We start from the raw sequence: 17635 nt of genomic DNA on the forward strand, positions 1-17635 counted from the left end.
TTATTTGATGTTGATACCATATCAAGAAAACCTATACTTGACATTTTAAAAAACGTCAAGTAATCGACTGTCAAATATAGTAATATTACTTAACACTAAAAAATGTCAAATATTATATTTCTTGATGTAATTTTTGTGTCAACTGAGATATCATACTTGACGCTTTTTACATGTCAAGTAATTAAGATAATATAACGTTTTTTACGTGTCAAGTAAGACAGTAAAAAGTAAGATAGTATATTTGACTCTATTTACATGTCAAGCAAGATAGTATGTTTGTCTCTAGTTACATGTCAAGTAAAGTATACTTGATTCTTTTTATAAGTCAAGTAAAATAGTATACTTAACTCTTTTTACATTTATCATTTACCATTTCATGTATTACATTCATTCCAATAAAGATAGATTCATCAACAAAATAAATTTTCCAACACCAACAATAATTTCATTCTTCAACAATAAGTCATATGTACATAATTTACAATAATATAAAGAATTTACAATATTTGTATACGCGACAACTCAACTTTCAATAAACACAACAATTAACTAATTCACGCCAACAAAGAGTAGTATGGCTATTCATGTCTCTCCACAAACTAGTCTTAATTTACAAAGAAAAATAAAATTACTAACTATAAGACTAAAACATTAAATTATGTTCTGACCCTCAATAATTACGTCTTTTCGAGTGTTGCATACTTCATGAAGCCTCATAGTAAGTTTCACCAAATACTTCTTGAAGCAACAACCTACAATAGAATTTAGCAAGCTTTAGCAAAAAAGGAAAATAATATATTTAAAAGTTTGTAGTCAGATCATCTCAACACATACACGTATAAAATGATACTATGAAAGGATTGCACATTGAAAATGTAAGTGTTGTACCGTAAGGAACCCTCATTACCGCACTCATCATCTCTCGGCAGCAATGGAGAATCCAAAAGCTACTAAACACAAAACCAGATTCTATAGTAGTGCATAGTAGAAAATATTCATTCTCAATGATATCGCCACTAAAAGATTCAAAAGACAAGCAGATTCGAGTAAAATAAACAAAATGATCATAGATGTTTGAGATCAGCATATCTGGTTGTTGCTTTTCTGTTAGTCTCTATAGCTAATTACATCTATACGGGGTATGCAATAAGATCTTAAAACATTTTGAGTCTACAAAAGGTAAAAGAAAAGCAATAGCCATGGGCATTTCTCACTAATACAAGCATTCAGATATTTCTAACCCAGCATCAAAACACTTTTTACAGATGAATTATGACCAGAAGTTTTTGCTAATGAATGGTGACCAGTGCTTCTAGACTGGCTCTTTTATTTATAGCTAAAAGTGAAGGAGGTAACCATTTAACAATTAGAATTCAAAGATATACCGTAAGTACATATTCGGAAAGGCAGCAACAATCGAGATGAGTGATAAATTATGAATGCTAAGCACTTCAATGCCTATGCGGTGCTAAATGAAGAAAACAAATGAAAATAAATCCGAATCAAAGAAATGTAAAAAAAAAAACAGAGAAATTCAAAGATATACAATGTGAAGAAAAAGAACTTGAAATCGAGCAACACATGAGATTGTTGCCATAATGAAGACTAGAAATTGATTAAAACTACAAATTAATCACATAAGTTGAACAAAACAAACAAATCAAATTCTAACCGCCCCATCTAAATATTATGTTATATCGATAAGAACAATACTTTCCTACTAACTCCTAAGCAAAAAATAAAAATAAAAATAAATAAAATGCACTGAAAATATAAAATGAACAGCCATTTCATCATAAGCCTTCAAATATAAAGAACTTACCCTCTTTGATCACTTCCATTGCAATGGAAAAACACAAGAACATCTGCTCCAAGCCTCATGGTCACAAGTGTAGCCCTATTGCATACCTAATAAGAAATTAATTAACAACAAACACATGAAAGTAAAGTAATTTTGAAGTATTTCGGCAAAATCATTGGGCAGGCCAGTCAGTACACGCGCTAGGTTGCAAATTCAAAACCATAAGCACCCTATATCACAAACAACACAATCACTAAGATCTAAACCATAGTTTCAACCTTCAACATCTAAATAAGAACTTCACCAAACTTAGGTGAAAGCCAAAGGCGAACCTCAAACAGTCCGAGCGAATTCAAACAACAGAGTACTAATCAGAGTTCTTAGTGAAAGGAAACTCACATGACCTAGGCTGAAAATTCAATGCCATAAACACCCTATATTACGAATAACATAATCACTAAGATTTAAACAATACTTTCAACTTTCAGTCATCTAAATAATAACTTCACCAAACTTAGGTCAAAAGCAAAAGTGTCACAGTATGAGCAAACATACATGACAACAAAGCATAAATCGGAGTTCTGAGCAAAAGAAAACTCACATACCCTAAGATGCGAAATCAAAAACCATAAACAACATATATAACAAACAACACAATCACTAAGATCTAAACCATACTTTCAACTTCGAATCATCAAAATAAGAACTTCATCAAACTTAGGTCAAAACCAGAAGTGAATCTCACACATTGCAAGCATAAATATACAAAAAGTAGAGGACTAATCAGAGTTATTAGTGAACGAAAACTCACATATAGCGATTTCCCATCGCCTTGAGATCAATGACCTGAACCACAACGTTGGGGACATCGGAGGGGGAGTCCGGTGATGGATTGGACAAAATGTTTGATATTCTGCCAGCAGTTCGTGCGCTTGCTATTGCTCGAGAGTAGAGTACATGAAAGAAAAAGGTAAGTGAGAAATGTGAGAGAGAGAGAGAGAGAGAGAGAGAGAGAGAGAGATAGCGTTCCGACGTTGTCATTACCAACATGCGGTGGAGGAAGATTTCGTAGGGCGTTTCAACGGCGGCGACAGGAGGAAGATTTTGAGAGCGGTGGGTGGAGGACTGTTTGGAGGGAAAGGGTTTTTAGCAGATGACACGCGACTGGAGGGAAACCAATTTTAAAAAAGAGGACAGAGAGAATACGAGAAGGAATTAAATAAAGAAAAACTCTCTAATCATCCCTATTTAAAGCTACAAGAAATATAAATTCAAAAACTCAAAATATGATTACAATAGCACGTTGGAATCAAATTTGGTAATATATCTCTTCCTTCTCCTCCAAATTTTAATAACTTTTAATTTTACCTTAAAAGTTAGACCCTTCTACCCACAATGAAGCATTTAATATTTATCTTAGGAAGATATAACTCAAATTTGGTTAGTAGAAAAATTTGGAAGGAGAGATGACAGTCAAAATAGCTACTAAGTTAACTATAAATATTTAAAAATAAATAAATTTTTTTATATTATATTATATAAAGACAATAAAATTGAGCGGGGTTTAAGCCCCTTAGGCCTATACTAAATCCGCTGGTGAAACCATGACCACTATTCACGAGCCTCGTCGGAGTAGGTCATCGTCAAACGCACATGGAGTCACCGAGTATAGCTGATTTGTTCGCGTCAGTGGGTAACCATCAGTCGTCATCGTTCGTGGCTATCGTGGGTCACCGTCAGACAATCATGCTTTTAGGTTAGTATTTTCATAGAGATGGAAAATGGGCCAAAACGTGGAGATGGAGAAGATTATCGGTCAAAACGTGGAGATGGAGAGGATTTAGGGTTTTTTGTGGAGAGGAATGGGGAGATGAAATGGCTACTTTATTTTAATAAATTTATTTAATGAAAGGAGGGAAATAAAAAGTATTTTTATACTTTTTTATTTTTAGATATTAATACTTGACATTTTCAAAGTGTCAAATAAAAATGTTAACAATACTTTAACGTTTTTTTTCGCGTCAAATAAATATTAACTCTACTTGATGCTTAAAAAACGTCAAATAAAATTTCCACTATACTTGACGCGAAAATACCGTCAAGTAAAATCTCTATTATACTTGATGCGAAAAAAAAACGCAAGTAAAAAATAACGTAAAATAGTTCGAAAAATTCTTTGAAAACTTTGTTTTTTCAAAGTTATACTTGATGCTTTTTTCGTGTCAAGTAAATATTGTTCACTATACTTGATGCAAAAAAAAAAAACCATCAAATTTCTTCATATACTTGATGTAAAAAAAAAAAGTCAAATAAAAGCTAACGAAAAATAATTCAAAAAATTTCGTGAATACTCCACTTTTTAAAAACTATACTTGACGTTTTTTTCTTTAAAATTGTCAATACTTGATGTTGTTGTAGTAGTGACAAGATCGTATACTTTGTTTTAAATGATAGAAAAAAAGACTTCAAATTTAAATGATATTGTTAACCATGGTAAACCATCGTGTTAATAATGATAAACTATCGTGTTGAGAATTTAAACGATTTTGATATTTTTGAATATGAGGAAGATGAATAAGAATATTGAAACAATAGTGAAATAACTTCAAAGAATCATGTCGAAACTGATGAAGAAGAAATAGGAGATTTAAACAGAAGAATAATTCGTTTAAAAATAGATGAAAGAAAATCTAGAAGAGAAGATGAAAATATCTAGAAGGGAAGAAATCACAAAGAAGTAAAAAGAAGAAAGAGAAGTTACGAATCGTGCGTAATATTCAAGGACAAATCTGAAAATTATAAAAATATTTTACTAACTTCATGAGCTTTTATCTTTTGTTACGTGGACAGTAAATATTTTTTAGTTTTATTATATTTATGTAAATTTATCATTTTAGAACAATATTATTTTAATAAAACATCCCATCATAAGCAATATTTAAAATTTTAAACGGTTAAAAAAATTGTTCTTAGAGTATAAACTAAAAAATTCTATAAGTTATATACTAAAACTAAAAGAGAATTTAGTTAAAAAAAAAAAAAAAAAAAACAGAAGTGGATTTAAAAAACAATAAATTAAGTTGCAAAAAGAAAAAAAGTTGTGGGGATTGAGACTCATAGACATAAGATGGGAACGGTCACCATAGTAATGACTTTGAAAACAAACCACCGGCCCAATGATTATTTTAAAACACATTTGGTAACAAAATTTATATATTTTAAATAAAAAACAATTTCCCTTTTCTGATGTTGCAAGTGGGACGTTTTTTTTTTAAAAAAAAAAAATCTTACTCTTCTCATCCATCACAACTTTCCTAATTAATAATTATAATTGTTGTTTGATATTCATCGTTAATAATAATATTGATCCAATTTTATTCTTATTTGATGTTGACTGCTATTTAAGAATTATTATTATCTCATTATTATCTTAATAGTGGTAAGTGATAGTCGATGGTCTACTATCATTTCCATTGACAAACACTAGTGGAGAATATGTTTTTCGGACTCTTTACATGGGCTAGAGCAAATTTGTGCTTTATTTGTGATTAATTTGGCCCATTTTGCTATAAAGGGAAACAACCATACTTATGTAGTATAATAAAAGACAACTTACAAATACAACAAAAGTTAAATGTAACTCAATGAATCTACTAGTGATGAACTATATCATTAATAGAAGTCTATTATTAAGATGGAAGAATTTTGCTACACTGCAATTTTTAAAAAATGTTACCATAACCTTCATCATTAATCTAAAAACTGTTACCCATCGCAAATTTGTCCCTAACATAGACTTGCACAAAACCTATGCTACAAAATTTCTTCAAACGCTCATAAATGGAATTATATTGAAGGTATAACAACAAACTGTCAACTTCTACATCAAATAGCCTAAAAATTGAATAAAAAACACTAAAGTCTTAAAATCACTTGTACCCAAATCAATATGTAGTTTAAAAATCAATTGCACCTATATATTTCTTTTTCTAAAATCACTACTCTAGTATCACTCTTAAACATAACTCTAGATACACACAATATATATTGAACTTTTGGACCAATTTAGTGTTAAAAAAAAAACTCTATTCAACAATAAGTGGTGAAAACAAAAAGAGAAAAAAAAAGGAAAGAAAAGGCGAAACGAACTACATGAGATTGATAAAAAAAACGAGACGATGATTATTTATGGGAGATTCTAACCAAGAGGCTCAGAACTTCCTTCAATATAGGACCATGTCCAACACACTCTAATACTTAAGTTTGGATGGGACTATGCCTAACACGCTCTATAGTTTAGATAGAAGTAGTAGCTATAGGATAGTTATATATTTTCCTTTTCAACATCTACGTTAGGGTCCTAAGATGAGTCAGAAATAATGAAGGGGAATAATATGTGCTCCAAATTGTAGGCTTTGATATTTTTTCGGTAGTGGGTGGATCTCCATGGCTCGGTCTCAAGGGACTGGATGCGAAGACATTTCTTTTTTAGGCCATATTTTGCAGCTGAGTTACTCAGCTGTCCAACCACAATTCTGTCATATGTCAAACTCTACTTTCTTCATTTTTTAAATATTCTTTAGCTTTATCTAAAAGTGCTTTAGGTGGACTACAAGACTTCGAGTGCGGCTCAGGAAACACACCCAAAAGTATTGCTCGAAAATGTAATCCAATTTTATAAAATATGAACTCTTTCTGTTCATGCTAATGGTCATTGTATAGAAAAATTATCATTTTTGGTCTTGTCATTAAGAAGCCGTAGGTCTTTTAGGCATCTTCCCAAACAGCCAAACTAAAATCGACAAATAGACACCAAAACACCAAAACTAGCATTATAGGATCTTCCTCAGGCATCATGCCCAAAAAGAAAAACTTTATTCCACAGATGCCATCAGCCTATTCGTACATTCATACAGCCAGATGTTACTGTCTTTTTGGCACATATAATATATATATATATATATATATAATAAAAGATAATCCTTAATCAAAATCGAAAAGTTTAAGATAGGAAGATGATAGAACTCCAATTCAAAGACTTTATTGAATCAACAGATAGCCAATGGCTGTTACAAGAATTCAACCAAACACAAACAGAACACGAAAACAAGAAATAAGAACAGCAACAACTTTCTACTACCTCCTCCCACTCTCTCTCTCCAGAGAAACCTAGCAACCAAAATAAACATATCCCCGACCAACTCTACCCCTTTCTGTATAAACCTTCCCTCCCAAAGCTTAACTTACTGTGGGACCCATACCAGACTTCACCACTAAACTCCCACAAACATGCACTTTCCCCTTATTATCCTTCCTAATACTATACCGAAATATAATCGGTGGCCTAACAGAAGATAAACAACTTCTTCTGGAGATTTAGATTCCCTCATCTTATAATTAAGCTCAACAGAATGAAGATAGGTACAAACAATCATTATACTTTATTATAATATATTTGAACCTATAGAAGATTGAAAGAATCTAGAAAAACCTCTTAAGGGTGTAATCATAGACGGTTTGTAGAACACTTGAAGATGTCCCATCTTCAGGCAACTTCAAAAGGCGGGCAACTTTTGAAAACTTAGCATGGTGTCTTAATATGGCATCGCTATCGAGTTCTTTCAACTCCTCGATGACAGATACTTTTTCTGAAAATGCCCATTGCATCGCCCAAATCGCTAGAGGTCGCATGTAACACAATGATCTGTACCGATCCGTGGTTGTCCAAGCTTCTGGTGTCTGAAAGTTGTATCTGATCACAACAAAAAAAATTTATAAATATGAGTCAATTTCTGAGTGAAAGACACGTATACTTACACACCCAGGCGCTAAAGAGAATATGGATGGTTCAAATAAAAACCATTTTGTAAGTTCTTCAGATATTGTGCAGCCCTCTATTGAGTGTAACAACTTATTTATTGCCGATTGATATGGTTAATTGGTCTTTTACATGAGCTTTGGAATGGAAGAAATCAACATATATTTTAGGAACCGTCACGTTCATGTCTGGAGTGTTTTGTTCAGCCCATTTCATCATGGTGTTCATTATCTGAAAGCTTTAAGGGATATTCCATATAGGATTTAAACAGGAGCTGGAATAGTTAATTTTATTGTTTTTCTTTAGTGGATTTCCCTTATTTTGTACTTTTGATGACTTATTTGATTATATTTTGTTTACTTTGTATTTCATAGCATTAGTCGTGACTTTTCAGTTTCTTAATGAAAAGCTCGGCATCCTTTTTAAAAGAAAAATAGAAACCATTTCGTGAAACTAAGAAACAACTTGGTTAATAGGCGGCCTATTCTATATGTTTTCTGGAAAAGAAATCTTCAGTATGCAACCTGACGTCCAGACCATCAAGCTTCTTGTCATAGGAAATCATCTGAGATTTGATTGAAAACAGTCTACATAGTGGAAGTGCAAAAAGAAACAAATTGAAATAAGTATATAAATGTATGTGTATATGTATGTATGTTAATGTATACATATGTATGATCTTACCCCAGGCCATCTTCTGACCATGCAGCTTCATGGATGCCTTGTGCTGTTCGAAATGCCATGTCGGTCATATTTTCATGGATCATTGAAGCAGCAACTGCGTATGTCACTCCTGACCATATTTCTCTTGACTGCATTGATGAAAAGTCTACCGTACCATCTGGAAGCATCCCGTTTACTGCACCTCGCTTCCCATCCTTCACCTTCATGACATTGTAATTGTATACCTTCGCCAGTGCACTTTTGGCCTTGTCTTCATCTACAATGGGAAGAAGACCTGAAGCTCTCGCATACCTTAGAGACAAATATTATGCTGCTATTAGAAGTCCATAAATTATCTAGTCTCACATTCATACAATGTTGAAAATGGGAGGAAAGATGAAGCATTTCTGAATGAGATTAAAGTTGAAATGCTGTTCCTACTCTACAGCTTAACAATATTAATTTGGGTTAGTTTTGTGCATCATTCTTTTAGGGACTCAATAAATGGAAATCAATATTAATTGGGGGAAACAATAATACAGAAGTTTAAACATAGGATCTCATAAACCATCTCTAATACCATTTTAAGTTACCGTCTAACCCAAAAGCTTAAGTCGATGGGTAAAGGTAGATTTAATATTATATCATCTGATATTTAATTCTAGATTCTAGTCTAGACTAAGGAAAAATCTAACTGCTGATGCATTAGAAAAAGAAGTATACTAAAGAGATAACTCCTTTGAGTTGTATGGTATCATGCTAAACTTCTTATTATTATTAAAAAACTTCAAGATTTTATTACATATATACCATTGTCCAGCCAACTGATCAGCTTGAATGGATGAACTTGAACTCCCGCCACTACTGTCATAGTTGAAGTAAGAACCATTCCACAATTTCTCATACGCACGTTTTGCCTTCTGAAATTTGAACCAAAAATAGTGTTCAGCATCCTTTTCATCGACTACACGAGCCAGGGCTGAAGCAGCCTGCAACGCTGCCACCCATAAGCCACCACTGTATGCACTAACACCAGTGACGGACCACGTATCATAAGTCTGATCGGGGAACCCATCATTCTCAATCATCCCATCACCATCTCGATCAAACTGGTCCATATAAGCTATGGAAAGATAGACAGGGGGCCAGACAGCCTTTGCAAATTTCATATCCCCTGTGGCAACAACATCCCTATAAATTTGGAGGACAAATTTTGGATTCAAGTCCTTCCACCTATCCGTATTATATAGGTTATATCCATTCACTTCAAACCATGGATCATTAACTCCGATGTCATGGGGAACAGCTCCAAGAACATTTCTTGCTTCCCATTTCCCATTATCAAGAAGTTGCATCTTGCTGGGATCATGCATCATCACTGCTGCTGCAAAATCTCGTTGAATGCTGAGTTCGAGTTTTGGAAATAGCATTATTATTGCAAAAGAGGAGTAAAAGTGAACGTCATAGGTATTCCACATCGTGTATTCAACCCCTTCAAGGTAAAGGAACTGCCCAACATTTTCCTCTCCCTTTTGAAGCAGATTTACTCCAAATGCAGAATTTGACTCGACTGAATCCCGTAACTCATCAAGTCTTGAAGTCATCCTCCCAAGAATATCATTAGCAGTGTCATTTTCGTGGGACTCATAAATCACACTCTTCAGACCAGATCTGCATTGATCAAGGCAAAATCCTCTTTCCCCTATGCTTACTAAACTCTGAATTGGAAGAGAACCATCTATACAAACATTTTAAAAATATGATACAATTTTAATCAAAATCATAAATAGTTATCTTAAAATGGTAGGTTAGATATACCTGTCCAGATTGTCCCTCCGGCATTTAGATAATAAAGCTCGTTAAAGAGAGTAACGGGATACCTGCATAAACCAGGAGACTTCAAAATCTGAAGGTATCAATGAGCAATAACCGATGTAACTAAGCCTACCATTTTGGAAACCTCTTGTCTTCAAGAACAGGTCTTTGCCAAGCATCAATTTGAGATTCCCAGTGATGATGTTCTAAGTCGGATACAGAAACACAGGATGTTAAGCCAACGTATTTTTGAAAATAATTACATGAAGAAAGTTATGAAAAGGCTCCTTTTAATAATAGGTTCAAGCTCAGTTATAACATTGTTGCTTTAAAATGGTGTGAATCGTTCGAAAAAGTAGGTGCTCAAGGAGAATTCAATTTAATGGTGAGTGATGTGTGGAGAAATTTTCTAACAGGAGTGAACATCAAGAGCAACATTTCTTCTGAAGGGAAAGAAAGACAAATTTGTAGTTCCAGAAGTTAACTACATAAACAAATATTTCTCAACTAAATAATTTGATTATTTCTATTCTATTTGAGGGTTGCAGTAAGCAATCAAGAAACATTGAATCTAAGAACACATATACGAATAGGAGATGTGAAAACAACACGATAAGAACACAGCGACATGTCATTTTTCTAAAAATCTGAGGGCAAGCACACCACAATGACATGTTTATTAAAATGTACATTTTTAAAAATATACCACTTTTATCATATTAAAAGGGGTGCAGTATATAATTAAAATAATTAGTTTGATGTACTCTACACTCAAAATTTATTATTATTATTATATATATTATTATTATTATATATATATCTACTCAACAAGTATTATACGCATGTCTAATATATTTGTTGTACTAACAAACGTTTTATACGTGTCCAAAAAATGTCGCACTGTCCAACTGTCCGCACATATTGTGGTTTAGACAACCTAATTACACGATACAACTAAAAATTACCTAGTATAGCATCACGTGCAATATCAGCAGCAGCATCACCAAGGTTACCATAGAATTTTGTGTAACGCCTGCACAGAAAATCATCTTTAACCACATAGATAATATGATTGATTCAGGTTGTATCATTTGTTGTACAATTTTGCCACTGACCTGTGATAAGTTTTTCCTCTACAAAAGTTCACTTCAGGACAGTCCCATGACAACGAAAATGTCACGGTACGAACAGAATCAGATGAAACTGTAATTGAAGCCGTAATGGCCGCACCAATGGACGAACCCACTTCAGAGGGCATTGACATATCAGCAAATTTAAGCCGATCAAATGATCCATGCTATTACAACAATAATAGACATGTAAAGCTCCAAAAGGAAGTAATCATAGAAATGATTGTTTTAAGGGGAATATCAATTTATAGTCTTAAACTTTAGGGGTTGTATCGATTTAAACCTTAAACCAGTAATTATATCAATTCAAACCCTTAACTTATGTAAGTGTGTCAATTTACATGAAAACTTGTGTGTAACCATTAAACACCACGCTTTCATAAATAGATCGTTTAAACTCTGAGTCAGAATTCCCTTTGAAAATCGTCATGCATTTACTCTGATAATCCATTTTTTAAAGGCAACATTTGAAAAAGACCTCACACATTTCAGACTCAATGCATGAAAGATTTTCAAAAGTAACCCTAATGAAAAATCTAAATTGATGAATTAGAACATTGATGAGTTTAATTGACTCAAAATCATATGTTTCACACGATATTGATCGAACAAAATTCTTCAAGATTTAAATTGATACAATTATTAGTTCAGGATTTTAATTGATACAGCCCCTAAAGTTTAAGGTATAAATGGATATTTGCTCAAATTTTAATAAAAGTTATACCTCTTTGATCTCAAGCCACATATCCTTGGCTGATATACCCTGGGAGTGGCCAGATATTACAAAACAAGGGCAATCTGAGACATGAACCCCATTGCCCTCCTGTGCGGCAATAGCATACGTCACAGGGGGATATCCACTTGCTGTCCTGATTATTTAAAAGAGAAGACAATAAGAAATATAAAACATATAATATATGATTGATTATTGCACTAATCACACCCTGTCCCCAATCTCCTTTCCATTTACATTATTTGGAATAAATGACCAAGAAAGGCACTTGCTTGTGATGTAGAAGCACAGTATGCACGCCATCTTTCTTCCTAAAGAAATCATAAATATTGTAGGTTAGATTTGAATTAATGATTAGATAATAATTCTCTACAAATGCATGAGAAAGATTTTAATTAAAGCAACACTTGTAGTCATAGTTAAGATAATAAAGAAAAGAATAATAATGAGGTCTAGCTAGTATTACTTTCTTACTTTGTTCTCGAATTGATATGGTTACCAGAGTACTCAGAAAGCCCTCCAACTGAATTCTGAATAACATGAGAAAATAAAAATCAAGTCCAAAGAATCTCGTGATTCTAGATAAATCCAGACAAATTCAAAGTGATAATCTAGAAGAAGAATAATTAGTTAATGGCATAACATTAGAAAAGGAAATTATAATCAAATCAATAATCGAGATGAACACATACTGCCCAGGTGAAAAGCAAATTGACGTCAGCATCTGTTTTTCCAGAATTATGCAGCTGAAAAGGAAAATAAATCAAGAGGCCAATGATGAACTAAAATTCGTAAGACCAACAATAGCATAAAAGAAGGATAAAATAAATGTCGACACATAAATTCATATCAACCGTGAAAGTAAAAACTGAGACAGGGTAACTGCTCTCCTTGTAATTATGAGGAATAACAGGTGAAATCTGACGGCAAACTATTCTAAGTTCTGGATCCGGTTCACCTGCATTGGAGGAAAAGGGTGAAAAATGAACTGGATGTTATGTAAACAATGATGAACTGACAAAACATAAAATGTACAATTAAAAGAATACCATTGTATATCGTCCAAGCTCGAGGATACAGAGCATGATATGTGGAGCTATGACCCTTCAAATTCCAATCCCACGATCCAATGCCTGATGATTCAACTTCCCTGATGGTGCATATGATAATGGGAAAGCAGGTAGACAATTATTTTTTAATTATCCCATTCAACAATGATGAGGATCTCACGTTGAGAACATGAGGCGACCTCACAATCTTTATGATATCAGCCCATGAAGCCAAAAGAGGCATTCAGTCCAAAATTGGGTACAACGACTCAAGAATGGTGAACTCTATGAAGCACTATCTTGAAGGAACGTGTTGAGGATTCCACATTAGATTGGGAGACCTCACGATCTTACAGTTTTCAAAAGATACAATGGTCAAATGTAGAGGTATTAGATGTCAATAAAAAGTCTAGTAACTACCTCTGGTTTTCAGGGCTCTGTGCACATAGTACAGTAGAATACTTCTCACCATTCGGTCGTGAGACGAAAACCTATTGAAGTACTCGTAACTAGATTATAATTAATAATTGAACTGACTCAAACTTTTCTATAACTAATGAGTCCCAAGGATGTAAATGAAATTACAATGAGTATGATACACATTAAGAAGTGTTTCAAGATAGCAAGGAAGGTCATATGAACTCACAGAAAATTGATTTGCTAAAATTGGCTTATCTTCACATTTTCTAGGGAATAGTTGCCATCGTTGAAATTCACCTCGGTAACTTCTTCCAATGCTTCCTGATCTAAACATTTAGATTTAAATAGCAAAACAAAAAAGAAGAATAGTTACATATAATTCCCAGATCAATCTGAATGGATCAAAAGCTTACATAATTAACCACTTCAAATAATCATCATATCACTCTTGAACAATGAAAATAGACTAAGAGCAAGTTTGGGAGTGTTATTTAATGCTTACAATCACTTTTTCCATGTCTACATCAAGTTAATGTTTTATTTTCCAATTGTCAATGCAATAAAAATTGATATTCAATGATTTTTTGGAGTGATATTCATACAATGAAAATTGATATGAAGTAAGGAAATTACAAGGTGCATATAGTACTAAATTCGTAAAGGGAAAAATATAAAGATAGAAATACTTACCCCAGACCACCTAGAGGAACGGCATGAGTGTCAGTTATACGACGTCTGATAAAAGGATTTATCATAGCCCCCTGAAGCGTAGACAAAAGGAGCTATTCAATAATTTCTAAATACATTTACTTACAAACCTAAGAATCAATCTGAGCTAGCAATATTACAATAAAATTACTACCCTTCCTTTGACAGATTCTTCTCGGATATAGCGGATTAGCCTAAACCCTACTGGAGCCTGGAAGAGAAGAAGAGTGAGTAATATGACATACCTGATAGTTCAAACCTTAAACTGCATATTTTGGATGCTTCAAGTACCGGAAAAATGTAAAAACACTGGTTTTATAAAATAGACAAGCATGCGGTTTATTTCCACACTATCATATCTATAAAATAAGACCAATCCTAGATGGAAGTATATGTCTATCAAATTCTGATATTAAAGAAATAAAATAATGAATACCAAGTTTTTTTAACTGCTTAGACACCAAGTAATACTGAACAATTTAGCAAACATACATGTTAATATTATTAACACACAAGATTATGAGGGTACAATAGAGACTTTAAAAGAAATCATCTTAAATTTAAAAATACCAGATGAATTATCTCTTTCAGATGCAGCCTGAACTGCCATAGTGAAGGCCCTTCCCTGTTTAATTTTCTTTGCCAGGTGAGTGATGGGGTTTGCCCTGGATCAGTGCCAGTCTATACAAATTGAGGAAAGTTCAGGCTATTATATATACAATAATCAATAGGAATAGGCATTCTCTAGAAATTAATATTACTAGATGCATATATCCCTTACTATAAATAAAGATTAGTCTCCCATGTTGTTAGCACTGCAATCGTTCCCCAGGTTTGAAAGGAAGGAATTAGCCTCTCAAATTCTTTGACGACCACAATCACAACAAGGAACACAAAAAGATGTAAAATTCAAGCAAAGCCGACGGATACACCTAGGCATGCTTTTTAAATTAGTGGCCATTAATTTAACAGTTTAATTCTGTTTACTCTGCCATAGACAAAACAGAACAATTTCCCCCTTGAAATATGTGAGAAGCCTTAACACAGGAGAATTATTTAGAATGTTAAGTGAGTGTTTGGGGTGCTGAGTTTAGTTATGAAGTTTGGAGTTGATATGTTGGAATTAGGAAGTCTATGTTATGGGTGTGAAGTTGTAAAGATGGAGTTTCTTAATAAATATACAAAAGGGACAAAGAGGAAAAGATGTGTTCCGAGATAAAAGTGAAAACTTCAATAGATTGAACTATTGAAGTTAGTGTAGTTGGGTTATTTAACACCAACTTATGAAGTCAATGGGTTGAATACCCCCTAAGATTCTTCAGTTGAGGAAATGAGAAAACAAATAAAGTCTGATTTAAAAAATATATATATCTTCTAGAAAATAATTCCCTCTTTAAAAAGTATCCTCTCCTAAAGGGTAACTTCTTTGGCTTCTTACCATCCTTACTCTGCAATAAATATTTGCTCTCATTGGGCTAAAAAAGGACTCAAACTCTAAATTTTACATTTTAATCACAAAATATTTGACATACCACTCTTTAATAATTACTCAAATTCAAAAAGCATCCATATGAGTAGAACAAATGCACACATAATACAGAGAGCTTATCCCCATTTATAGCATATTATGCAAAAGGTAAAGCTATCTCGAATGTCATTGAAAATGGATCAGATCATCTTTAACCATAAAAAAAGAATGAAGGCACTATTTAACCTTTTCAGTTAGAGATTTATTGATATCCTCATCTTGCTCAACAAAGCCATTTTCCAACTTTTTGCCTTCTGACATATTTCTGTCAATATGCGGAAAAATGATACAGTTATAAGTGAAGTTATATCCATAAAGCCTACAATAGTCAAAGACATGGGAGACCATCAAGAACTGAAATAACCCCTAATCCAAACGTCATTCTTAATTTTTTCTGCATCACAATGACAATTGGCATACATACACAAAACATTCGCACATACAGAGATAGAGATGGTGAAGTTAGTAACCACAAAGTAGGAAATTAAAGCCGCGTCTAATCATTATCTAATTTTGGAAAATTAAGCTTATGAACACTACTAGTTTCTATAGTTGTTGTCGATGTTCTACTCTTCTTTCCAAAAAGCATGCCACGTTTTGGAAAGAAAAATAGTTTTTTTTATTAGAATTTGACTAGGAATTCACAATATTAGGGAGTCCGATCCATCTGCACCAGGTCATCACAAACGTGCCAAGTCCACCACCTACTGCTGTTACAGGTTGTTAGCAGTATATTAATTTTATTCTTCACCTAATGGTGATATTTGTATTGTTACGAATTTGTTCCTATGGTGGGTGCTAGTTTCTTCCTTGTATGGGTTACAAGTGTGTAAATAGGGCATACTCTGCTGAATCAATACAACACAGAAAACTTGATCTTATCCCTCTCAAACTTGTTCTGTTCTAAAACACTGATTCACAAGATCTGCGAATTGGGAGGAAACCAACATAAATTTCAAAACAAGAAAATTGAAAAACGAAATTGTTATCAATCCAGGCCTAAATTCTTAATTTTTCTCAATACAAATTAAAGCCAACTATACTATGAGAAAAATAACCTAGCGTTTGAGATATCATACTTCTCATCCCAAACAAGAATTCTATAATTTGCAATAGAAACAAACCAATTCCTATATAATTTCGAGCAATAAAAATTCAGAAGTTGAAGCAAAAAAGATATGAATCATTGTAATACAAAGCATGGGAATTGAGGAAAATCAAAACCCAAATCAGTTGAATCAAAAGATCAAGATGAAAAAGAAAAAAGTCAACCTCAAATTGCATTGTACAGGACAAAAAAAAAAAGAAAAAGAAAAAAACATGTTCAATCAAGCAATGGGAAAAGAAAACTAAAGCAGGGGAATTAAGGAAGACGAAAAGCCAAACAAGTTGAATCGAATTACATTGAATCGGAAAAAACGAGAAAAGTTGAGAGAAGAGGGGCAATCAAAGAAGACATACATGATAAGGATTATGAGGAAAAAAGGAAGTGGAATCGAAGAAGAAGAAGAAGAAGAAGAGACAGCCTTAATGAGAGCTCCAATGGCGGAAACGGAAAATTCTCAGTTGCTTATTCATATAGAAATAGTGAATTGCAATTTAATCCGATTTTTCTCTCACTATCTCGTCATCAATTCATGCAAATTTCGGATACCAATTCTTACGATCATCATTTTTCTTTAGGACGGCAGCCTTATTCTTATTGATCGAAATGAAAACTTCTACTTCTCTTTTGTCGTTTATCTGTGAATTTTAGTTAAAAACGTCTATTTATATCCTTTCTCTCTCTCCCTTTTCTTTTTTAATTTTTAATATTGCATGGAAATGTTAATACTGTGAATGACGTAATGGTTTTTCGTCGATGGCTAACACTTGAACGTATGTGGTAGGAGGAGTGCAACTAACAGCCAACAATAAAATAATGGATCAACTTCTTTAGTTGGATTTTGATTTTTTTTTTTACCATAAAA

The 17635-nt window shown here is 33.2% G+C and overlaps 2 protein-coding genes across 16 annotated transcripts; both read right to left on the bottom strand.

The window, feature by feature from the left end:
* Positions 1–423: 423 nt before the first annotated feature.
* On the bottom strand, positions 424–3072 carry LOC103502561 (uncharacterized). Of its 11 annotated transcripts, none has more exons than XR_007823904.1 (5): positions 2846–3054; positions 2613–2736; positions 1823–1908; positions 835–947; positions 424–752 (listed from the first exon to the last, which is right to left on the bottom strand). XR_007823904.1 is itself a non-coding variant. In XM_051090549.1 (5 exons), exons 2-5 carry the CDS (start codon positions 2627–2629, stop codon positions 652–654), a joined length of 309 nt encoding a protein of 102 aa, XP_050946506.1. In that variant the 5' UTR covers positions 2630–2736; positions 2846–3072; the 3' UTR covers positions 424–651. The 11 variants fall into 11 exon arrangements, 6 of the variants coding, with proteins under 6 accessions (XP_050946506.1, XP_050946504.1, XP_050946501.1 ...); XR_540608.3 differs by having other exon boundaries at positions 889–950; positions 2846–3051; XM_051090549.1 differs by having other exon boundaries at positions 835–950; positions 1823–1897; positions 2846–3072.
* A 3745-nt stretch (positions 3073–6817) lies between these two features.
* Positions 6818–17403, bottom strand: LOC103502562 (uncharacterized). 5 transcript variants are annotated; one of them, XM_051090552.1, is made up of 21 exons: positions 17127–17403; positions 15852–15930; positions 14708–14802; positions 14292–14348; positions 14120–14190; positions 13656–13755; positions 13430–13500; positions 13010–13110; positions 12815–12918; positions 12653–12706; positions 12435–12490; positions 12233–12271; positions 11952–12096; positions 11213–11394; positions 11063–11130; positions 10231–10303; positions 10101–10162; positions 9093–10020; positions 8304–8594; positions 8144–8206; positions 6818–7553 (listed from the first exon to the last, which is right to left on the bottom strand). In XM_051090552.1, the coding sequence occupies exons 5-21, from the start codon at positions 14182–14184 to the stop codon at positions 7283–7285; spliced, it is 2673 nt and encodes an 890-aa protein (XP_050946509.1). In that variant the 5' UTR covers positions 14185–14190; positions 14292–14348; positions 14708–14802; positions 15852–15930; positions 17127–17403; the 3' UTR covers positions 6818–7282. The 5 variants fall into 5 exon arrangements, with proteins under 5 accessions (XP_050946509.1, XP_050946510.1, XP_050946508.1 ...); XM_051090553.1 differs by lacking the exon at positions 14292–14348 and adding an exon at positions 14383–14418; XM_051090551.1 differs by having other exon boundaries at positions 14708–14818.
* Positions 17404–17635: the final 232 nt, after the last annotated feature.

This window comes from Cucumis melo, chromosome 10, assembly GCF_025177605.1.
Source record: "Cucumis melo cultivar AY chromosome 10, USDA_Cmelo_AY_1.0, whole genome shotgun sequence".
NCBI classification, from domain to species: domain Eukaryota; kingdom Viridiplantae; phylum Streptophyta; class Magnoliopsida; order Cucurbitales; family Cucurbitaceae; genus Cucumis; species Cucumis melo.

Excerpts from the sequence above, each read along its gene's own strand:
- LOC103502561 (XM_051090543.1), bottom strand. The coding sequence starts at position 2,851 with ATGTTGGTAATGACAACGTCGGAACGCTATCTCTCTCTCTCTCTCTCT. Across the intron at positions 951-1,822 it reads AATGGAAGTGATCAAAGAGG|TAGCTTTTGGATTCTCCATT; the intron begins GTAAGTTCTTTA and ends TTTTGTGTTTAG. Across the intron at positions 753-834 it reads CATAGTATCATTTTATACGT|GTTGTTGCTTCAAGAAGTAT; the intron begins GTATGTGTTGAG and ends ATTCTATTGTAG.
- LOC103502562 (XM_051090551.1), bottom strand. The coding sequence starts at position 15,926 with ATGTCAGAAGGCAAAAAGTTGGAAAATGGCTTTGTTGAGCAAGATGAG. Across the intron at positions 14,191-14,291 it reads AAGAATCTGTCAAAGGAAGG|GGGGCTATGATAAATCCTTT; the intron begins GTAGTAATTTTA and ends TCTACGCTTCAG. Across the intron at positions 12,707-12,814 it reads TCTCAGTTTTTACTTTCACG|CTGCATAATTCTGGAAAAAC; the intron begins GTTGATATGAAT and ends TTTCCTTTTCAG.